Source organism: Gorilla gorilla, chromosome 20 (genome assembly GCF_029281585.2).
Source record: "Gorilla gorilla gorilla isolate KB3781 chromosome 20, NHGRI_mGorGor1-v2.1_pri, whole genome shotgun sequence".
NCBI lineage: Eukaryota > Metazoa > Chordata > Mammalia > Primates > Hominidae > Gorilla > Gorilla gorilla.
In genome coordinates, this window is record NC_073244.2 from 51,236,130 (window position 1) to 51,256,275 (window position 20,146).

General features: G+C 52.1%; 1 protein-coding gene across 2 annotated transcripts; it reads left to right on the forward strand.

The window, feature by feature from the left end:
• Window positions 1-1,739: 1,739 nt before the first annotated feature.
• Window positions 1,740-14,229, forward strand: TIMM50 (translocase of inner mitochondrial membrane 50). 2 transcript variants are annotated; one of them, XM_031004245.3, is made up of 11 exons: window positions 1,740-2,171; window positions 3,100-3,250; window positions 4,107-4,138; window positions 4,349-4,370; window positions 6,764-6,822; window positions 6,908-7,027; window positions 7,407-7,511; window positions 7,617-7,715; window positions 9,279-9,435; window positions 9,757-9,863; window positions 10,940-14,229. In XM_031004245.3, exons 1-11 carry the CDS (start codon window positions 1,755-1,757, stop codon window positions 11,039-11,041), a joined length of 1,371 nt encoding a protein of 456 aa, XP_030860105.2. In that variant the 5' UTR covers window positions 1,740-1,754; the 3' UTR covers window positions 11,042-14,229. The 2 variants fall into 2 exon arrangements, with proteins under 2 accessions (XP_030860105.2, XP_055225338.1); XM_055369363.2 differs by having other exon boundaries at window positions 2,165-2,363.
• Window positions 14,230-20,146: the final 5,917 nt, after the last annotated feature.

Sequence of the window (20,146 nt, forward strand, 5' to 3'; positions counted from 1 at the left end):
ATACTGCTGTTCTTTGGCTGAGCCTCAGGTAAAATGGTTGGCTCTCCAGTCCTTTATAGAAAATCATGGCAGGAAGGAATGGGAGAGAAAACAGATTCTGCCTCCCAGCTCCACGTGAGGAAGAGTTTTATTATTATTTTTTATTTTATTTTTTTTGAGACGGAGTCTCCCTCTGTCACCCAGGCTGGAGTGCAGTGGCACGATCTAGGCTCACTGCAACCTCTGCCTCCTGGGTTCAAGCGATTCTTCTGCTCAGCCTCCCCAGTAGGTGGGACTACAAGAGCGCGCCATCATGCCTGGCTAATTTTTTTTTTTTTTTTTTTTTTTTTTGGTATTTTTAGTAGAGACGGGGTTTCCCCATGTTGCCCAGGCTGGTCTCAAAACTCCTGACCTCAGGTGATCCGCCTGCCTCAGCCTCCCAAAGTGCTGGGATTACAGGCATGAGCCACTGCGCCCGGCCTATTATTATTAATTTTAAACATAGAGATTGCAGTCTTGCTATGTTACCCAGGGTGGTCTCAAACTCCTGGCCTCAAGCGATCCTCCTGCCTTGGCCTCCCGAAGTGCTGGGATTATAGGTGTCAGTCACAGCGCCTGGCCAGAAGAGTTTTCGAGGGCTGGCTTTTCAGGTCGTTTTCTGGGCCTCAATGTCTATTTCTGACAATGTGGGGAAAAGAAAGAGAGATCAGATTGTTACAGTGTCTGTGTAGAAAGAAGTAGACATAGGAGACTCCATTTTGTTCTGTACTAAGAAAAATTCTTCTGCCTTGAGATGCTGTTAATCTATAACCATACCCCGTTATAGATGATGGGGTAATCTATAACCAACCCCGTGCTCTCTGAAACATGTGCTGTGTCAACTCAGGGTTAAATGGATTAAGGGCTGTGCAGGACGTGCTTTGTTAAACAGATGCTTGAAGGCAGCATGCTCCTTAAGAGTCATCACCACTCCCTAATCTCAAGTACCCAGTGACACAAACACTGCGGAAGGCCGCAGGGACCTCTGCCTAGGGAAGCCAGGTATTGTCCAAGGTTTCTCCCCATGTGATAGTCTGAAATATGGCCTCGTGGGAAGGGAAAGACCTGACCGTCCCCCAGCCCGACACCCGTAAAGGGTCTGTGCTGAGGATTAGTAAAAGAGGAAGGAACGCCTCTTTGCAGTTGAGACAAGAGGAAGGCATCTGTCTCCTGCCCGTCCCTGGGCAATGGAATGTCTCGGTATAAAACCCGATTGTATGTTCCATCTACTGAGATAGGGGAAAACCGCCTTAGGGCTGGAGGTGGGAGATGCGGGCAACAATACTGCTCTGTAAGGCACTGAGATGTTTATATGTATGCATATCTAAAGTACAGCATTTAATTCTTTACCTTGTCTATGAACCTTTGTTCACGTGTTTATCTGCTGACCTTCTCTCCACTATTATCCTATGACCCTGACACATCCCCCTCTCCAAGAAACACCCAAGAATGATCAGTAAATACTAAGGGAACTCAGAGGCTGGAGGGATCCTCCGTATGCTGAATGCTGGTCCCCTGGGCCCCCTTTATTTCTTTCTCTATACTTTGTTTCCGTGTCTTTTTCTCTTCCAAAGTCTCTCGTTCCACCTAACGAGAAACACCCACATGTGTGGAGGGGCAACCCATCCCTTCAGACAATTGGGAGGTGAGGGCCGATTGCCTTACACGGTGAGACAAGCAGCCTGACTCGTGACTATTTTTTTGGACAAATCAGGCAGCCACTGACTCCCTTCATTATGGCCTCAGCTTTATCTCTGGGCAATAAGTGTGATCCCTTCCTTCGCCGCGTCCTTTGCAGGGGCGGTGGCGCTCTGCAAGGCCCAAGGGGGCGTGGTCCAGATGACTTTGGATCCCAGTTGTCGCCCCCAGGGCCAGCCAGGAGACTGGTCAGAGGCAAACGCGCCTGCGGCAATCCGCCCGATGCCTTTGGTCTCTCTCGGGCTTCCGTCCACCCGCCCCTCCCCCGCGTTTCCATTGGCTGTAGCTCCGGCCCGGGGCGGGCGAAGAGGGAGCGAGTGGGCGGGGCCGTGTGGCGTCAGCGCAAGATGGCGGCCTCGGCAGCGGTGTTCTCGCGCTTGCGAAGCGGGCTCCGGCTCGGCTCGCGGGGACTGTGCACGAGGTTGGCGACGCCGCCCCGCCGGGCCCCAGATCAGGTGAGCGGAACGAGGGTGGCGCTCTGAATGTGGGGTCCCTTCCCTGGAGTTACGGACATATCGCCGCCCCTTGGGGGTTCTGGGACGCCTCACCTTAGGGTGCTGAATGAAACGCCGCTTGTGTTTTGGGGCCCTTCCCAGCCTCCTGGGTGGACAACACTTGCTCCCCTAGGCTGGAGGCTGGGAATCCAGGTGTGTCCTTAGACTCCACCTCCCACCCACCTGGGTGCCAGAGGAGGAGGGGGTTACCGTTCCCCGTTTCAGTGACCACTCAGGTGATACTTGAGCAGGAAGGGCCTGGGACGCTGGAGTCCCAGTCTGGCCGTGGGAGTTATTTTCTCTGTGGCGTTGGTGGTGGCGAGGTAGACGTTTGGGTTTCCAATTCGACTTGCCTCCATGTTGACAGAGACCCAGCCATTCTGACCTCCAAGTCTATCACTTCTGTGCCTTAGTTCCCCAAGCCCCAGACAAGTGATTGCCCTTCCCCGCCTCCGCTCCCATCCCTTACCCTATAACTCTGCTACCTTTAGCCCCAAGCAGCCGGATGTCGTAACTCCCGGTCCTGTCTGTACCCCTTCCCCCACCACTTGTCCCCTCCGTTCCCTCTCATCCCAGTGTTTAGGCCCTCCCATCCCTTATTCTCCGTGCTTTGCTTTTCTGGGCTGCAGACCCTCCAGTCCTGTTGCCTTCAGGATCCTGTGCACCTGGCCTGTTAGCTTTTAAAACTCCTGGCATCCTGGTGCGGGATAGTCTGGTTTTGACCCTCTGAGCAGCCCCACTTCCTGACTGCTCCTCCAGGGACACAGATGTCCAGGGCTCTATGGGTGTCTGCCTCTTGGCTCCTGAACTTGATTCTCCTTGGACTGGAGGGTTGGGACCATCCTGACCTCTCTTCTCTCTTGGCTGACCTCCCCTTTCTCAACCGCAGGCCGCAGAGATCGGGAGCCGCGGGAGCACTAAGGCACAAGGGCCACAGCAGCAGCCGGGCTCAGAGGGTCCCAGCTATGCCAAAAAAGTTGCGCTCTGGCTTGCTGGGCTGCTTGGAGCTGGTGGGACTGTGAGCGTCGTCTATATCTTTGGTGAGGGACATATCCCTGTCCCCCAATTTTGTTCCTTGGCCTCCCTAGTCCACTGTGGAACCTCCCACCCTTGCCCACTACCAGCTTCTCTCATCTTCATTCCCTGGCTCCTTCCTCAATAGGGCAGCCAAATAGGACACCTACCTTGAAAACCAGGGAAGTCTTCTTTCTTCTCCCTTCCACTCCTTAAGGTTCTAGTTTTTCTAGTTGGTTCCTGTACCAGGATACAGGAAAGAGGGGAAGATGGGGAAGGATAGGCCTGGATCAGCTTCCTAAACTTTGTCTTTCCTCAGCAGCCGAAAATCCAGCCTTCCCACTAGTTACTTTAAATCCCACAGACCCGGCCGGGCGCGGTGGCTCACGCCTGTAATCCCAGCACTTTGGGAGGCCAAGGCGGGCGGATCACGAGGTCAGGAGACGGAGACCATCCTGGCTAACACGGTGAAACCCCATCTCTACTAAAAATACAAAAAAAATTAGCCGAGTGTGGTGGCGGGCGCCTGTAGTCCCAGCTACTCGGGAGGCTGAGGCAGGAGAATGGCGTGAACCCGGGAGGTGGAGCTTGCAGTGAGCCGAGATCGTGCCACTGCACTCCAGCCTGGGCGACAGAGCGAGACTCCGTCTCAAAAAAAAAAAAAAAAAAAAAAATCCCACAGACCCAAAAGACCTAGCCGCAGCCCCATTTCTCTCAAAGACCCAGGAATCTTGGCTCCCAGCCCCCTCCTGGCTTGAATCCAGGAGGCTGTGCCTCTCTCTTTCCTCAGATCCAGGAGTCCAGGCCCCTTATCCCACTCCTCCCTTGGGACCCAGGGGACTGGGCCCTAATTCCTCATATTCATCCTGGTCTCCCTTGCAGGAAACAACCCGGTGGACGAAAATGGTGCCAAGGTGAGGGGGAAAGAGACCGAGGCCTTGCCAGGAGTCCTAGTCTGTGGGTGAGAGGGGTCTCCTTTGGTCTGTTCAGGCACATTGCTGGTCTGGAGTGAGCCTTTCTTTCCCAGTGACCTTTGCCTGTTCCTCTTGGGCATTCCTTTTCTGTATGTGATGGGGTTCTGCCTCTGACATCCTAAACCTTCCATTTTTCTCTCTACTTCCCAGATTCCTGATGAGTTCGACAATGGTGAGTAAACAAGCACAGATTCTGGAGTCCCTGACCCTCTCAACTCTGTCATTTGTAAGGGTGTCTCTCTCCCCATCTGGTGTCTCCGGCCCCTCCTCCTTCCACTGGGGAGGTGGGGGAGCCAGCAGCTGGATGGCTTTGTGGGGAGGGACATTACAAAGCCCAAGCCCACTTCCCTGGCCCCTCAGCCCCGAGCAGATGGTCAGAGACAGATGGGGGAGGGGAGCCTTGGGTGGGAGGGCTTGGGGACACAGGGTGGCCTATCTCCAGACACATGGGTTCCTGTGCCTTAGACCAAGCATCTGCAGTTCCCAACTCCTTCCCCATCCCCCTCGAGCCCCTACCCCATTAGGCTCATTTTCAAAGCAATGCCGCCTTCCTCTCTCCCCTTCTGGTTAACCAGCTTTTGGTGGTGAAGTAGATGACAGATTGGATAGTAGAGAGTAGCTGTCAATCCTGTCACACCTGGCTCTTCCTAGGAGAAAAATGAAATTGGTGGGTCCAGAAAGCCACCTGTTTATGCTGGGGGATGTTTGCAAACAGTCATGTTAATACATTGATTGTTTCAAACTGGGCAGTTGTAGAATCATGCTGGCTTCAACAAATCAGTATGCTGATTTAAAGTGGGCAGGTAAATCTGCAGTTTTAAAGTGTATATGTTTACTAGCCTAACTGGTTTCAATATTGTGGTTTATTTTATTTTTATTTTTTATTTTTTGAGACATAGTCTTTGTTGCCTAGGCTGGAGTGCAGTGATGCAATTTTGGCTCACTGCCACCTCCACCTCCCGGGTTCAAGCATTTCTCGTGCCTCAGCCTCCCGAGTAGCTGGGAGTACAGGCGCATACCACCACACTCAGCTAATTTTTATAGTTTTAGTAGAGACAGGGTTTCACCATGTTGGTCAGGCTGGTCTCGAACTCCTGACTTCAGGTGGTCACTCGCCTCAGCCTCCCAAAGTGCTGGGATTACAGGCATGAGCCACCACTCCTGGCCCAATATATTGTGTTTTTTTTTAAGAGGCAGGCCCATGTATTGCACTAAAAATACTGTATTAAAGTAGTAGCCATGTAAGTTTACTGTTTTATACTGGATTCATTAGCCGGGAGTGGTGGCCTGTGCCTGTGGTCCCAGCTACTCAGGAGGCTGAGGTGGGAGGATCACTTGAGCCTGGAAGTTACAGGCTGCAGTGAGCTGTGATCCCGCCACTGCACTCTAGCCTGGACAACAGAGTGAGTCTCCACCTCTAAAAAAAAAATAAGTTAAAATGAGAAAGTAAACTGGAGTCAATATATTCACTTAAACCAGGGTTTTTCACCCTTGGCCCTATTGACGCTTTGGACCAGATACTTCTTATAGAGGACTGCCCTGTGCATTGAAGGATTTTTGCAGCATCCTGGGCATCTGCCTACTAGATGCCAGTATTGCAATAACCAGTTATATCTCCCGGCATTGCCAAATTTCCCAGGGGTAGGCAGATAGACAAAATTGTTCCTAGTTCTGAACCACTGTTTTATGGTATATGGATGTGTTTATATATTTATTGTGGTTTAGATTCAGCACACTGGATTAAAGTGGGCAGATCTGGAAGCCTAGTGATTCAAAGGGGGCAAAATACAGTGGCATAAATTAGGTGTGGTGGCTCACGCCTGTAATCCCAACACTTTGGGAGGCCAAGGCGGGAGGATCACTTGAGCCCAGGAGTTCAAGACCAGCCCGGTCAACAGAGCAAGACCCTGTCTCTATTTAAAAAGTATGTATACCCTGGTGTAATGTCAGGAGATTTACATGTATGTGGGTTTTGTATTTTTTTTTTTTTTTCTGAGACGGAGTCTTACTCTGTTGCCACGCTGGAGTGCAGTGGTGCAATCTCGGCTCGCTGCAACCTCCACCTCCCGGGTTCAAGTGATTCTTTTGCCTCAGCCTCCCAGGTAGCTGGGACTACAGGCACATGCTACCACGCCCAGCTAATTTTTTTTTTTTTTTTTTACTATTTTAGTAGAGACAGAGTTTCACCATGTTGGCCAGGATGGTCTTGATCTGACCTCGTGATCCGTCTGCCTCGGCCTCCCAAAGTGCTGGGATTACAGGCGTGAGCCACCGTGCCCGGCCTTGTATGTGGGTTTTAAGTGGGCCAATGTAATAAGCATTCTGTTTCATACCTGGGGTAGTATGTGGATGTAAGTATCAGCTTAAAATAGGGCAGGTAAATAAATCTGTGTTCCTATCTGGCGGTATGTCATTGCCTTCTGTCTTTGGACCTAGAAATGAGTTGGTTCAAACCAGGTAGGTATGCAGACCTGTTTGTATCTGGTAGATAAGAAACCCCTGGTTTGTCTGGGAGGTTGAGCAGCGGCTTATTGTGGAATCTCTTTGTGCCTGGTGTTCTCCTAGATCCAATTCTGGTACAGCAGTTGCGCCGGACATACAAATATTTCAAAGATTATAGACAGGTGAGCAGAAGCCCTGGGCTCAGTCCCCATGTCTCCAGCCCTGGCCTCCTTGTCTGAGCTCCCCCATCCTGTCCCTCTCCCACAGATGATCATCGAGCCCACCAGCCCTTGCCTTCTCCCAGACCCTCTGCAGGAACCGTACTACCAGCCACCCTACACGCTCGTTTTGGAGCTCACCGGCGTCCTCTTGCATCCTGAGTGGTCGGTGTGTCCCGGGAAAGGCAGTGGGTTGGGGATAGACCTGGGCAGTGGGGTTGTGATGAGGTGGACTTTCAGCCCTGGTTGTGCTATGTGATCTTGGGGAGGAGATGTCACCTGTCATTGCCTCGCTTTCTTCAGCTGGGAGAAGGCAGTCATGCTAACACCCACTCTGTAGGGTGGTGTAGGTGTGCCCAGGCACGCTATAAGTGCCACAAAGGAGCCAGACCCTCAGTCACAGCTCATGTACTTCTTGACCTCCAAGAGCCACAAAGACAGAGGGAGAGAACTCTGTTCTGGGAATCCCCCAGGCTGGATCTTTGTCCTCTTGGGGACTCTGAGGGCCTCTGGGTCTTGGTGTTTCACTGTCCTCACTGTCTTCCCAGCTGGCCACTGGCTGGAGGTTTAAGAAGCGCCCGGGCATCGAGACCTTGTTCCAGCAGCTTGCCCCTTTATATGAAATTGTCATCTTTACGTCAGAGACTGGCATGGTGAGCCTCTGGGGCAGGGGAGGGAATATTGGTGTGGCGGGAGGCGTAGAGATCTGGAGGACCAGGGCTCAGCCTGACCTTTTCTCGCTCCCTTCCCACCCCCAGACTGCGTTTCCACTCATTGATAGTGTGGACCCCCATGGCTTCATCTCCTACCGCCTATTCCGGGATGCCACAAGATACATGGATGGACACCATGTTAAGGTGCCGTGGGCTCATGGGTGGGCCTCTGGGATTTGGTGGAGTTGGCACCACCTGAGGGAAGGAGGGCCCAGCTCTGACCCTAGCCTCACCTGGCTTATGGTTCTGCCCAGATTCGATTCCTGCTGGCAGGCACATGCCTGCCTCTAGCCTTGGCCAGACATCTGCAGCCTTCTTTGTTCCCTGGAATCTGGGTGTGGGAGTGGGGGGAAATGGGGTCTCTCTAAAGAAGACAGTTGGGGGTTAGTGGTAAGGACGTACTATTTAGAAGCTGGTTTTATCTTGCTGTGTCTGTAACTTAGTGTTTCTGGGAAGGTTTGCTTATAGTTGTACACATGAGACTGGTTGGGGTTTGTTTGACCCGGGGTCTGTTACTGTGGCCAGTGCTATATTCAGGAGTCTGGGTCTGCGAATGGGCCTCTTTGTGGATCTGGTTCCAAGTGTCTATGTGTCTGTTGGTTTCTGTCTGTGTCGTGTCGGGGTGGGGGTTCTGTGTTGCTCTTGGAAATTCCAAAATACATGGGCTGTGATCGAGGGTCTTGAAGGGTCTGTGTCTGGGTGCCTGTCTGTGTGGTTCCCTGGGTGTGGCTGCAGATCTGTCTGCACCTGTTTACTTGAGTGAGAGGTTCTTAAACCTGCAACATACCACAGTCACCTGGGCAGGGGTTAAACACGAGAGTGGCCGCCTCCCTCTCCAGGGAACTTCCTAATCACCTCTCTGTGTGCTAAGCCCTGGGTCTAGGAGTCTATGTGATTAGCTCCCCAATATCCTGGGGGTTGTTTTGTTTTTTGTTTCTGAGACAGGGTTTTGCTCTGTCACCCAGGCTGGAGTGCAGTGGTGTGATGAACATGGCTCACTGCAGTCTCAATCCTCTGGGCTCAAGCAATCTTCCCACCTCAGCCTCCTGAGTAGCTGGGCCTATAAGCACACACCACCATGCCTGGCTAATTTTTATTTTTATTTTTATTTATTTTTTTTTTTTGTGAGACGGAGTCTCGCTCTGTTGCCTAGGCTGGAGTGCAGTGGCGCGGTCTTGGTTCACTGCAACCTCCCCCTCCCAGGTTCAAGCGATTCTCTTTCCTCAGCCTCCCAAGTAGCTGGGACTACAAGCACACACCACCACACCCGGCTAATTTTTTGTATTTTTAGTAGAGACAGAGTTTTGCCATGTTGCCCAGGCTGGTTTTGAACTCCTGAGCTCAGGCAATCTGCCCACCTTGGCCTCCCAAAATTCTGGGATTACGGGCGTGAGCCACCGCACCTGGCCATTTTTTGTATTTAGTAGATACGGGGTTTCACCATTTTAGCCAGGCTGGTCTTGAACTCCTGACCTCAGGTGATCCGCCCGCCTCGGCCTCCCAAAGTGCTGGGATTACAGGCGTGAGCCACCATGCCTGGCCCTCTGTCGGGGTCGATGCCATCATCCAAAGCCGGTCTTTGAGAGGCCCTGCCATTGTGATCCCAGTATGTGTGATGCTGTGTATGTATGTTTTGTGTGTTTTGGGTCTTCTTGATGGGGGAAGAGTTGGGCACAGATGTTGACCTGATCTGTCACTCACTTCCAGGATATTTCATGTCTGAATCGGGACCCAGCTCGAGTAGTAGTTGTGGACTGCAAGAAGGAAGCCTTCCGCCTGCAGCCCTATAACGGCGTTGCCCTGCGGCCCTGGGACGGCAACTCTGATGACCGGGTCTTGTTGGATCTGTCTGCCTTCCTCAAGAGTAAGGCTGACCCCTGATCCCTTGGCCTCTGACCCCAGAGCCCCTGACTCTGAAGAGGACGGATAAATGCATGATTCATGGCTGGGTGACTGAGGTGCAAGAGGTGCCTGAGCACCTTGGAGTCTTTAGGAGCTTCTTAGGATGTTCATGGAATGTTTAGGGGATACTTGGGGATGTTCAGGGGAGCCCTTTCAGAGCGTTCAGAAGCATTCCAGGTAGCACTGACCGCCCCCGTGCCCCAGTGCGGGACGTTCCCCTCGTGGGCCCTGCCTCCCTCTGGCCTTTAGAAGCCTGGCTGACCACCCCCTGTTGTGCCCACAGCCATTGCACTGAATGGTGTGGAGGACGTGCGAACCGTGCTGGAGCACTACGCCCTGGAGGATGACCCACTGGCGGCTTTCAAACAGCGGCAAAGCCGGCTAGAGCAGGTTGGTGCTCAGATGCCCAGAGTGGAGGATCGGCTCTGAGGCTCCTGAAGGAGGAGCCTGGGGCAGTCCATCTCCACACTCTTGGTTTGGCTGTGTGACCCTGAGCAGATACCTCCTCTCTGCCTCAGTCTCTGTAACCAGGGGGATATAACACAGCCTGTCCTGTAGGGCTGCCAGAATGAGGGGATGCATTGATTCTGCAGCCTGCTCTGAGAACAGGAAACAGGAGAGGATTTGAGATTAGGCTGGGAGAGGGGTTGCCCTTGATGGTCTTGAGTAGGTCTGGGGGCACCTTGTGGAGGTGGACTGTGGGTTTTAGATCAGGCCTGGAAAGAGGCTCCCTGGGCACGTGGCCCAAGGCTGTGGGGAGAGATGTGATAGTCTTGGTGGGACCCTGGTAATTTGAAAGTGGGACTGAGAGTATGGATTGCATCTGGGTAAGATTCCCAGGGGTCTAGGCTGAGGTTCACCAGATTCTAGGTTAGGTTCCTAGAGTTGGGAGCCCCTGAGTGCCCAGAGAAGAAGTCCCTAGAGATTTGGGCCTGGGGGCCCCCCAGGGAACTCCCCACCCCTGCATCCAGAGAGGGGTCATGGGGCTCAGAGGGCCCAGGGGCAGGATGATGCAGTCTGGTGAGGAGGGCCATGGGGTTTGGACCTGGGATCTCACCAGCATTCACCTTGGGGTAACAGGGTCTGCGATAGGATCTCAGGCTCAGGGGAGGGGTCCCTGGGATCTGGGGAAGGAGATTATGACAGTCTGGGGCCTGAGAACCTACTGCAGTTCAGGCCTGAATACCTTGAGTGCCTAGTATTGGAGTCTGTCGTCCCCCAAACATTGAAGCCTAGGCTCCTGCGGCTCAGAGCTGGCTCTTCCTAGTGTCTGGGGTGGGGGGACTGGGGTCTAGGGTCCCTTGTGTCTGGGCTGGGGGCCCCAGGGTTTGGGGAAAGGGGTCTGGACTTGGCAGAAGTCAGAAGGAAAGGTGGTCCCTGGGCTGAGGCCTGGGGACCTGGGCATCTGGGAGGAGGCTCTGTCCACCTTGCGCTGACCCTCTCCTCCAACTGTCCCCCTACCCCAGGAGGAGCAGCAGCGCCTGGCCGAGCTCTCCAAGTCCAACAAGCAGAACCTCTTCCTTGGCTCCCTCACCAGCCGCTTGTGGCCTCGCTCCAAACAGCCCTGAACTCTGGGCCTCCTCAAACTCAGTGCCTGGGTCCAGGGCCCCAGTGCTTCCAGACCAAGACTTGGGCCACCACTTGTCCAATAAAGTACATCCCAGACGCCACACCTGCTGTGTCCCGAGAGTCTCCAGATGGGGGCATCAGGGTGAGGCCTGGGACTCTTGGGTCATCGTCCCACAGTGGCTGATCGGCTGCCAAGCACAGTGGGGGTGCTTTGTTGGATCAGAGCAGATTTTTCACCCTGGTCTCGGAATCTAAAAACCCTCGCTGTGTCTTCCTGTGTGTTGTGTGATCTGTGAAAAATACATCTCCCTCTGACCACAGACTCCCCATGTGTGGAGAAGGGAAGAGAGGATGGCACTTGGCTTTAAAGACAGGTAGCTGCCAGGCTACTGTGGAGAGAATGTGTTATGGGCCCAGTGGGGCTCTGGTGGACCAGAGATTACCCCTCTCAACAGGCCAGCTGCTGGTTGGCTCCAGCCAGTGTGGCCCTGGGGTAAAGGGGGACTGGAGTTGCTTGACACGCCAGTTGTTCAAAAGAAGCAAGAACTTGGGTTTTTTTGTTTTTTTTTTTGAGACAGGGTCTCACTGTTGCCTAGGCTGGAGTGCAGTGATGTGATCTTAGCTTACTACAGCCTTGACCTCCCGGCTCAAGTGATCTCTAAGTGACCCTCCTGCCTCAGCCTCCTGAGTACCCTCCTGGGGACTACAGGTGCGTGCTACCATACCCAGCTAATTTAAACAAATTTTTTTTTTGTAGAGATGGGGTCTTGGTGCCCAAGCTGGTCTCAAACTCCTAGTCTTAAGCAGTCTTCCTGCTTTGGCCTCCCAAAGCGCTAGGATTACAGGTGTGAGCTACCATGCCCAGCTAAAATAGGGGTTTTTACATTAAATCTCCCTATTTTAAAATGTTGGCTCCTAGCGGGGCGCAGTGGCTCACGCCTGTAATCCCAGCACTTTGGGAGGCTGAGGCGGGTGGATCACCTGAGGTCAGGAGTTCGAGACCAGCCTCAACATGGAGAAACCCCATCTCTACTAAAAATAAAAAATTAGCTGGGCGTGGTGGAGCATGCCTGTGATCCCAGCTACTCGGGAGGCTGAGGCAGGAGAATCGCTTGAACCTGGGAGGTGGAGGTTGTGGTGAGCCAAGATCACGCCATTGCACTCCAGCCTGGGCAACAGCAGCGAAACTCTATCTCAAAAAATAAAATAAAATAAATAAATAAATAAAATGTTGGCTTCTAACTAAAACAGGCAGATATGTAGCAGTGTTCTCCACTGGAACTTTCTGTGATGTTTGGTTCATGTTCTAGGTCTGTACTGTCCAGTACAGTAGCCAGTGGCCACATAAAGGTTTTTTTTTTGTTTTTTGAGACGGAGTTTCGCTCTTATTGCCCAGGCTGGAGTGCAATGGCACGACGTCGGCTCACCACAACCTCCGCCTCCCGGGTTCAAGCAGTGCTCCCGCCTCAACCTACCAAGTAGCTGAGATTACAGGCGCACACCACCACGCCCGGCTAATTTTTGTATTTTTTTAGTAGAGACAGGGTTTCACCATGTTGGTTGGCTGGTCTCGAACTCCTGACCTCGTGATCCGCCCGCCTCGGCCTCCCAAAGTGCTGGGATTACAGGCATGAGCCACCATGCCTGGCCCCACATAAAGTTTCTGAGCGCTTGAAATGTAGCTAGTGTGACTGAGAAACTGAATTTTTAATTTTGTTTTAGACTGGGCACAGTGGCTCACGCCTGTAATCCCGACACTTTGGGAGGCCGAAGCAGGAGGATTGCTTGAATCCAGGAGTACGAGACCACCCTAGGCAACATGGTGAAATCCTGTCTCTAAAAAAAAAAACAAAATAATGAGCCCAGCGAGGTTATGTGTACCTGTAGTCCCAGCTACGTGAGAGGCTGAGATGGGAGGAATCCCTTGAGCCAAGGAGGTCGTGCGTGGCTGTGATGAGCTGTGATCGTGCCACTAAATTCTAGCCTGGGCGACAGTGAGACCCTGTCTCAAAAAAAAAAACCCAAAAAACTTAAGATTTTTTTCTGGAGTCAGGGTCTCGCTCTGTTGCCCAGGCTGGAGCACAGTGGTGTAACTATATATAGCTCACTGCAGTGTTGAACTTCTGGGCTCAAACAATCTTCCTGCCTTGGCCTCCCCAAATGCTGAGATTACAGGAGTGAGCCACTCTGCCCAGCTACTTTTAATTAAATAGCCACATGTGTCTCCTGTATTGAAGTGCCACTGTGTATTAAGAGTATGAGTCCCAGATTGTGTAAGTTCAAATCCAAGCTCTACCACTTCTCGGCTGGCTTGTGATCCTGTGCAAGTTACTTTACCTCTCAGTGCCTCGGTTTCTACATTTATAAAATAATAACTGGGCAGGCACAGTGGCTCATGCCTGTCATCCCAACACTTCAGGAGGCCGAGGTGGGAGGATCGCCTGAGGCCAGGAGTTGGAGAGCAGCCTGGGCAACATGGGAAGACCCTGTCTCTTGGGGGGGGGGTGGAAAAAAGTTCTTGTCTCATAGGCTAGCTTTGGGGACCAAATGAAGCACTGCCATGTAGGCACTCAAATGGAACTATGTAAACCTTAGGCAAGGCACCTCTGCCTCAGTTTCCTCATCTCTAAAATGGGGTGATGGTAGTATGTTAGCAGAGTGATTGTGAGGAGTGAACGGGACAGTCCGTATGCGGGTTATATGTATATATTCCCAGGTGCTTGCTGTTACCAGGCCATATGGGTTATTCACAGATTGAAATATCTTAGCTGGGCACGGTGGCTCACCCCTATAATCCCATCACTTTGGGAGGCCGAGGCAGGTGGATCACCTGAGGTCAGGAGTTCGAGACCAGCCTGGCCAACATGGTGAAACCCTGTCTCTACTAAAAAAATACAAATAAATTAGCTGGGCATGGTGGTGGGTGCCTGTAATCAGCTACTTGGGAGGCTGACGCAGGATAATCGATTAAACCCGGGAGGCAGAGGTTGCAGTGAGCCGAGATCACACCATTGCACTCCAGCCTGGGCGACAGAGTAAGACTCTGTCTCAAAAAAAAAAAAAAAAAAAACCAGTTTGACTTTATCTCCCTCGCCCTGCCTCCATCCCCACATTGCTCCCCACTGTCCCAGTCTCTCCTACTCCGGCCTTCATCTAGTGCTAATACTGATTAAATATTCTAAGATGACCTTCCCTGGTGTGTGTGATGATAATTAAAAGGCATTCAGAACTGTGTGGACCAGACTGAACCTCTGCACTCTAGATTTTTTTTTTTTGAAGCCTCTACAAAGAAGAATTAAAATTTACACCATGACTCTTTGTCCTGGGGTGCACTGTCTGTAAGCCGGTGGAGTTATTTCCCAAAATCCTTGGTCCTTCCCAGCTTGAGGAAGTCTGCAGGACTGAGGGAGGGGACCTGTGCTTTTCTTTTTTTTTTTTTTGAGATGGAGTCTCACTCTGTTGCCCAGGCTGGAGTGCAGTGGGGCGATCTCGGCTCACTGCACCCTGCACCTCCTGGGTTCAAGTGATTCTCCTGCCTCAGGCTCCCAAGTAGCTGGGATTACAGGCATGTGCCACTGTCAGGCCTCTGAGCCCAAGCCAAGCCATCGCATCCCCTGTGACTTGCACATATACACCCAGATGGCCTGAAGTAACTGAAGAATCACAAAAGAAGTGAAAAGGCCCTGCCCCGCCTTAACTGATGACATTCCACCATTGTGATTTGTTCCTGCCCCACCTTAACTGAGTGATTAACCCTGCGAATTTCCTTCTCCTGGCTCAGAAGCACCCCCACTGAGCACCTTGCGACCCCCCACTCCTGCCCGCCAGAGAACAACCCCTTTTGTAATTTTCCATTACCTTCCCAAATACTATAAAATGGCCCCACCCCTATCTCCCTTCGCTGACTCCTCTTCGGACTCAGCCCACCTGCACCCAGGTGAAATAAACAGCTTTATTGCTCACACAAAGCCTGTTTGGTGGTCTCTTCACACGGACGCGCATGAAAGCCATCACACCCAGTTAAATTTTGTATTTTTAGTAGAGACGGTTTCACCATGTTGGCCAGGCTGGTCTCGAACTCCTGACCTGAGGCGATCTGCCCGCCTCAGACTTCCAAAGTATGGGGATTACAGGTGTGAGCCACTGTGCCTGGCCTAATTTTTGTATTTTTAGTAGAGACGGGGTTTCATCCCGTTGGTCAGGCTGGTCTTGAATTTCTGACCTCATGATCCACCTGCCTCGGCCTCCCAAAGTGCTGGGATTACAGGCGTGAGCCTCCGCGCCTGGCTTTTTGTTTTGTTTTGAGACAGTGTCTCACTCTTGCTCACACTGGAGTGCAGTGGCGCTGTCACCACTCACTGCAGCCTCGACCTCCTGGTCCCTCGTGATCCTCCCACCTCAGCCTCCCAAGTAACTGAGACTACAGGCACATGCCAACATGCCAAGCTAATTTTTTGCATTTTTTTTTTTTTAAGAGAGATGAGGTTTTAGGCTGGGCACGGTGGCTCACAGCTGTCATCCCAGCACTTTGGGAGGCCAAGGTGGGCGAATCACGAGGTCAGGAGTTCAAGACCAGCCTGGCCAACTTGGTGAAACCCCGCCTCTACTAAAAATACCAAAGAGTGGCTGGGCATAGTGGTGGGCACCTGTAATCCCAGCTACTCGGAGGCTGAGGCAGGAGAATCGCTTGAACCCAGGAGGCGGAGGTTGCAGTGAGCTGAGATCGCAACACTGCACTCCAGCCCAGGTGACAGAGTGAGACTCTGTCTCAAAAAAACCAAAAAACCAAAGCTCTGCTGTCATGAGCTGATGTTCAATGTTCTCATGGAGGAGACAAACAATGATCAGATAACTTCCTAGGGTAATAAATGCATAAAGAAAAAGTATAGCAAGGAGCAGCAGTGATCTGGGGACTCAGAGGACTGGTTTAGACCTGATGGGATGGTCGGGAGGCCTCTTGGGAAGGCGCATCTGAGCAGAGATGGGATGAAGTGAGGAGGGAAGCCCTGGGATAGCTGAGTGTGCCTGAGGCATACTCAGTGCATTATGCTTACGGCAAGGCCTCCGCAATTGCTGTTCGCTCTGCCAAAAGTGTTTTTCCCTAGAGACTACACAACTTACTCCTTTAGGCCTTTGCTTAAATGTGACCTTAGCATGGCCTATTTTTTTTTTTTTTTTTTTTTTTTTTTGAGACAGTCTCGCTCTGTTGTCCAGGCTGGAGTACAGTGGTATGATCTTGGCTTACTGCAACCTCCACCTCCAAGATTCAAGCGATTCTCCTGCCTCAGCCTCCCCAGTAGCTGGGACTACAGGCGCCCACCACTATGCCCGGCTAAGTTTTGTATTTTTAGTAGAGATGGGGTTTCATCATGTTGGCCAGGCTGGTCTCAAACTCCTGACCTCAAGTGATCTGCCCGCCTCAGCCTCCCAAAGTACTGGGATTACAGGTGTGAGCCACTGCGCCTGGCCAGCATGGCCTTCTATGGTGACTACGGTCAACATATAAAGAGAAGTTGTGAATAGCCAGAAAGATGCTCAGAAATCCCTTAAAGTACACGACACAACACACGCACACACACCACAAGAAAATCCACAAGAAATGCCATCGTGCCTGCCACAAACCTTCACAAAGACTGGCAATTTTTATGATCTTTAAAATTTTAGAGCCAGGCTCAGTGGCTCACACCTGTAATTCCAACACTTTAGGACGCTGAGACAGGAGCATCACTCGAGGCCAGGAGTTCAAGACCAGCCTAGGTAACAGTGAGACTCTAGGAAAAAAAAAAAAAACAGGCCAGGCGTGGTGGTGGGCGCCCATAATCCTAGCTAAATGGGAGGCTGAGGCAGGAGAATCACTTGAACCCGAGAGGCGGAGATTGCAGTGAGCCGAGATTGAGCCACTGCACTGCAGCCTGGGTGACAGAGCGAGACTCCGTCTCAAAAAAACAAAACAAAACAAAAACAAAAAAACCCCAAACTAAACAAAGCAAACAAACAAAAAACAAACATTCTGAGATATCTCAGACCTGGAATCTGTTCCCCCAATGATCATCCAGGGCAGGAATTTGCTTCCTTCCACAGCTGGTTGCCCAAATTCTGTTAAAATATATTCTGTGATGGGAAGCCTATTCCCTCACCTAACCCAATATTAGACCTAATTTGCCTCCAGGTGACTTTGGTTTACAAGGTCTGGCTTTACTCCTTGGGGCCACATAACCTGTCTGACCTCGGGGGGATGTGGAAGGAGGGTCTCAAATGTCAGCCTTAGAAGCTTACATATTTAGAAGGCACTGGGGAGCTACAGAAAAGTCTAATGCAGGTGAAGGAAATGGTCTGATTTGTGCTTAGATAAACCCCACAGGGCCAGGCATGGAGGCTCATGCCTGTAATCTCAGCACTTTGGAAGGCCGAGGTGGGAGGATCGCTTTTGCCCAGGAGTTCAGCCTGGGCAACATAGGGAGACCCCATCTCTACCAAAAATAATAAATTAGCCAGGTGTGGTGGCTCATGCTTGTAATCCTAGCTACTTGGGAGGCTGAGGTGGGAGGATCATTTAAGCCCGGGAAGTCGAGGCTGCAGTAAGCTAGGATAATGCCACTGCACCGCAGCCTGGGCAACAGAGACCCCATCTCAAGAAAATAAAGACCTCATAGGCCAGAATGGTCAAGGCTGAGGGAGGCACAGACAGGGGGGTCGGGCAGAATAAAAGACTCATAGGGGGATGTGGGAGCTCAGAGGAGGTGCTTGATGCTTCTGGGGAGTGTTAGGTAGTGCTGCCTGGAGGAGGTGAAGTCTGAATGGTGAAAAAGGAATTAAAGAAGGGAGTGGAGCCGGGCACGTTGGGTCACGCCTGTAATCCCAGCACTTTGGGAGGCCGAGGTGGGCGGATCACGAGGTCAGGAGTTGAAGACCAGCCTGGCCAAGGTGGTGAAACCCTGTCTCTACTAAAAATACAAAAATTAGCCAGGCGTGGTGGTGCGCACCTGTAATCCCAGCTACTCGGGAGGCTGAGGCAGGAGAATCGCTTGAAACTGGAAGGCGGAGGTTGCAGTGAGTGGAGATGGAGCCGCTGCATTCCAGCTTGGGCAAAGAATAAAACTCCATCTCAAACAATAATAATAAATTAAAAAAAAATAAGGGAGTGGAAAAGACAAATACAGGGAAAAGGAGCCTGGGATGTTCTGCCCAATCTGACCCATGGCCCTGCCTTGCTCAAACGCCACTGTTGTCAGAATTAAGAGAAGAATCTTTAGGCTGTTTTTTTCTCCTCCTCCTCCTCTTCTTTTTTTTGTAGAAGAGTGTGTCTTGCTGTGTTGCCCAGGCTGGTCTCAAATTCCTGGCCTCAAGCAGTCCCCCGCCTCAGCCTCGGAAAGTACTGGGATTATAGGCGTGAGCCGCTGTGCCCAGCCTGGTCTTCTTTCATTCATTAAAAAATTAACTGGGCAGGGATTAGTGGCTCATGCTTGTAATCCCAGCAATTTGGGAAGCCGAGGTGGGTGGACCACCTGAAGGTCAGGAGTTCGAGACCAGCCTGGCCAACATGGTGAAACCCCATCTCTACTAAAAACATAAAAAATTAGCCGAGTGTGGTGGCGGGTGCCTGTAATCCCAGCTACTCTGGAGGCTGAGGCAGCAGAATCGCTTGAACCCGGGAGGTGGAGGTTGCAGTGAGCCAAGATCGCACCATTGCACTCCAGCCTGGGCAACAAGAGCAAAACTTCTTCTTCTGAAAAAAACAACGACAACAACAACAAAAAACAGAGCGCCTACTGTATGCCTAGCTCTGCTGGGCTCGGCTTCGTTGGTTACTATATCTTACTTCTCTGGAAAAAGACATATAAATTGAACCTGTATTTTTCCCTCTAATTATTAGCCTCTAAGCACTAAACTTTTTTACTTTGGGGGGAAAAACAAAGAAGTTACCCCAGCTCAAGGGTTTTGCCCCATGCCTGGCAGGGAGCAATTATGACCAGAGGGGCTGGGACATCTGCTCCTAATTGGCTTTTCCTGCTGAGGTCCTGGAATACTAAAGGGTTTCTGAAGGGCCCGGGATGTTCCCCCCACCCCAGTTCTTCTGGGGGTGGGGGAGCGGGTCCCTGTATGTGAAGACGGAATTTCCTGCCCATTTGCTCCTCACACCTTCCGGAGGCCAAACGGGCAGCCCAGCTGCGGCCCGAAGGGGGAGGGGCTCGGCCGCCCGGCAGATGGCGGCATTTACATACAGCTGGGAGCCCCCTCTTGAGGCCGAGCTCCTCGCCCTGGCGTCTGGTGCGTCCGCGATGCGGGGTTTGGGAGGGTGGCTTTGTCTTGGGGAGGGGGAACACACACACGCCTGCACACAGGGGTCCACAAAGAGCCCTGGATCTTCATCGTATCCACACACAGCTACACCCGTGGATCTCCCAAACCCAGTCTCATTCACACAAACCAGCGCGCACAGGGGTCTACAAAGAACTCCGGATCTTCATCGTATTCACACGCGGCTGCATCCGTGGACCTCTCAAACCCAGTCTCATTCACACACAGGCGCCCTCAGCCATTCACCACCTTGCACAGCCTCTACCACACCCGCACAGAGCACAAAGTCACAGGTTTATACGCCTATACAGGATCTCCCATAAACACACACGCACAGAGAAGCAGCCACACAGCCACACAATCTCAAAGCGTCACACAATCACGAAGTCGTGTACACTTCTAGTGTCCCACTCGGGTGTGCGTGCAGAATCAGAATTGTTTACAACCTCATAAATGTGTCAATCACACACAACTCCAGGCGTATGCTGAGCCGCACAGTCCCACGTGGACTCACAATGACAAAGTCATGTGCACCCTCCGGTAGCTCTGGTTCATACCACACACACAAAATCTTAAAATCATGTACAACCTCACACACAGGCTTAGCCCCTAACCCCACCCCACCCCAGCCACACAGAAAGTCGCGGGATCACCCACTCATGACCTCGCTCGTGCCCACGACCACAGACGGAATCTCGCTGTTGCTCCTGCACGCTCCCCTTCCCCTGTGACCGCCACCCCCACCCCCGCCCCCGCCTGCCCTTGGTCCCTTGGGGCCGGGTAGCTGCCTGAAGGGGCGGGGCCAT

Excerpts from the sequence above, each read along its gene's own strand:
- TIMM50 (XM_031004245.3), top strand. The coding sequence starts at position 1,755 with ATGGCCTCAGCTTTATCTCTGGGCAATAAGTGTGATCCCTTCCTTCGC. Across the intron at positions 4,371-6,763 it reads TCCTGATGAGTTCGACAATG|ATCCAATTCTGGTACAGCAG; the intron begins GTGAGTAAACAA and ends GTGTTCTCCTAG. Across the intron at positions 9,436-9,756 it reads TCTGTCTGCCTTCCTCAAGA|CCATTGCACTGAATGGTGTG; the intron begins GTAAGGCTGACC and ends TTGTGCCCACAG.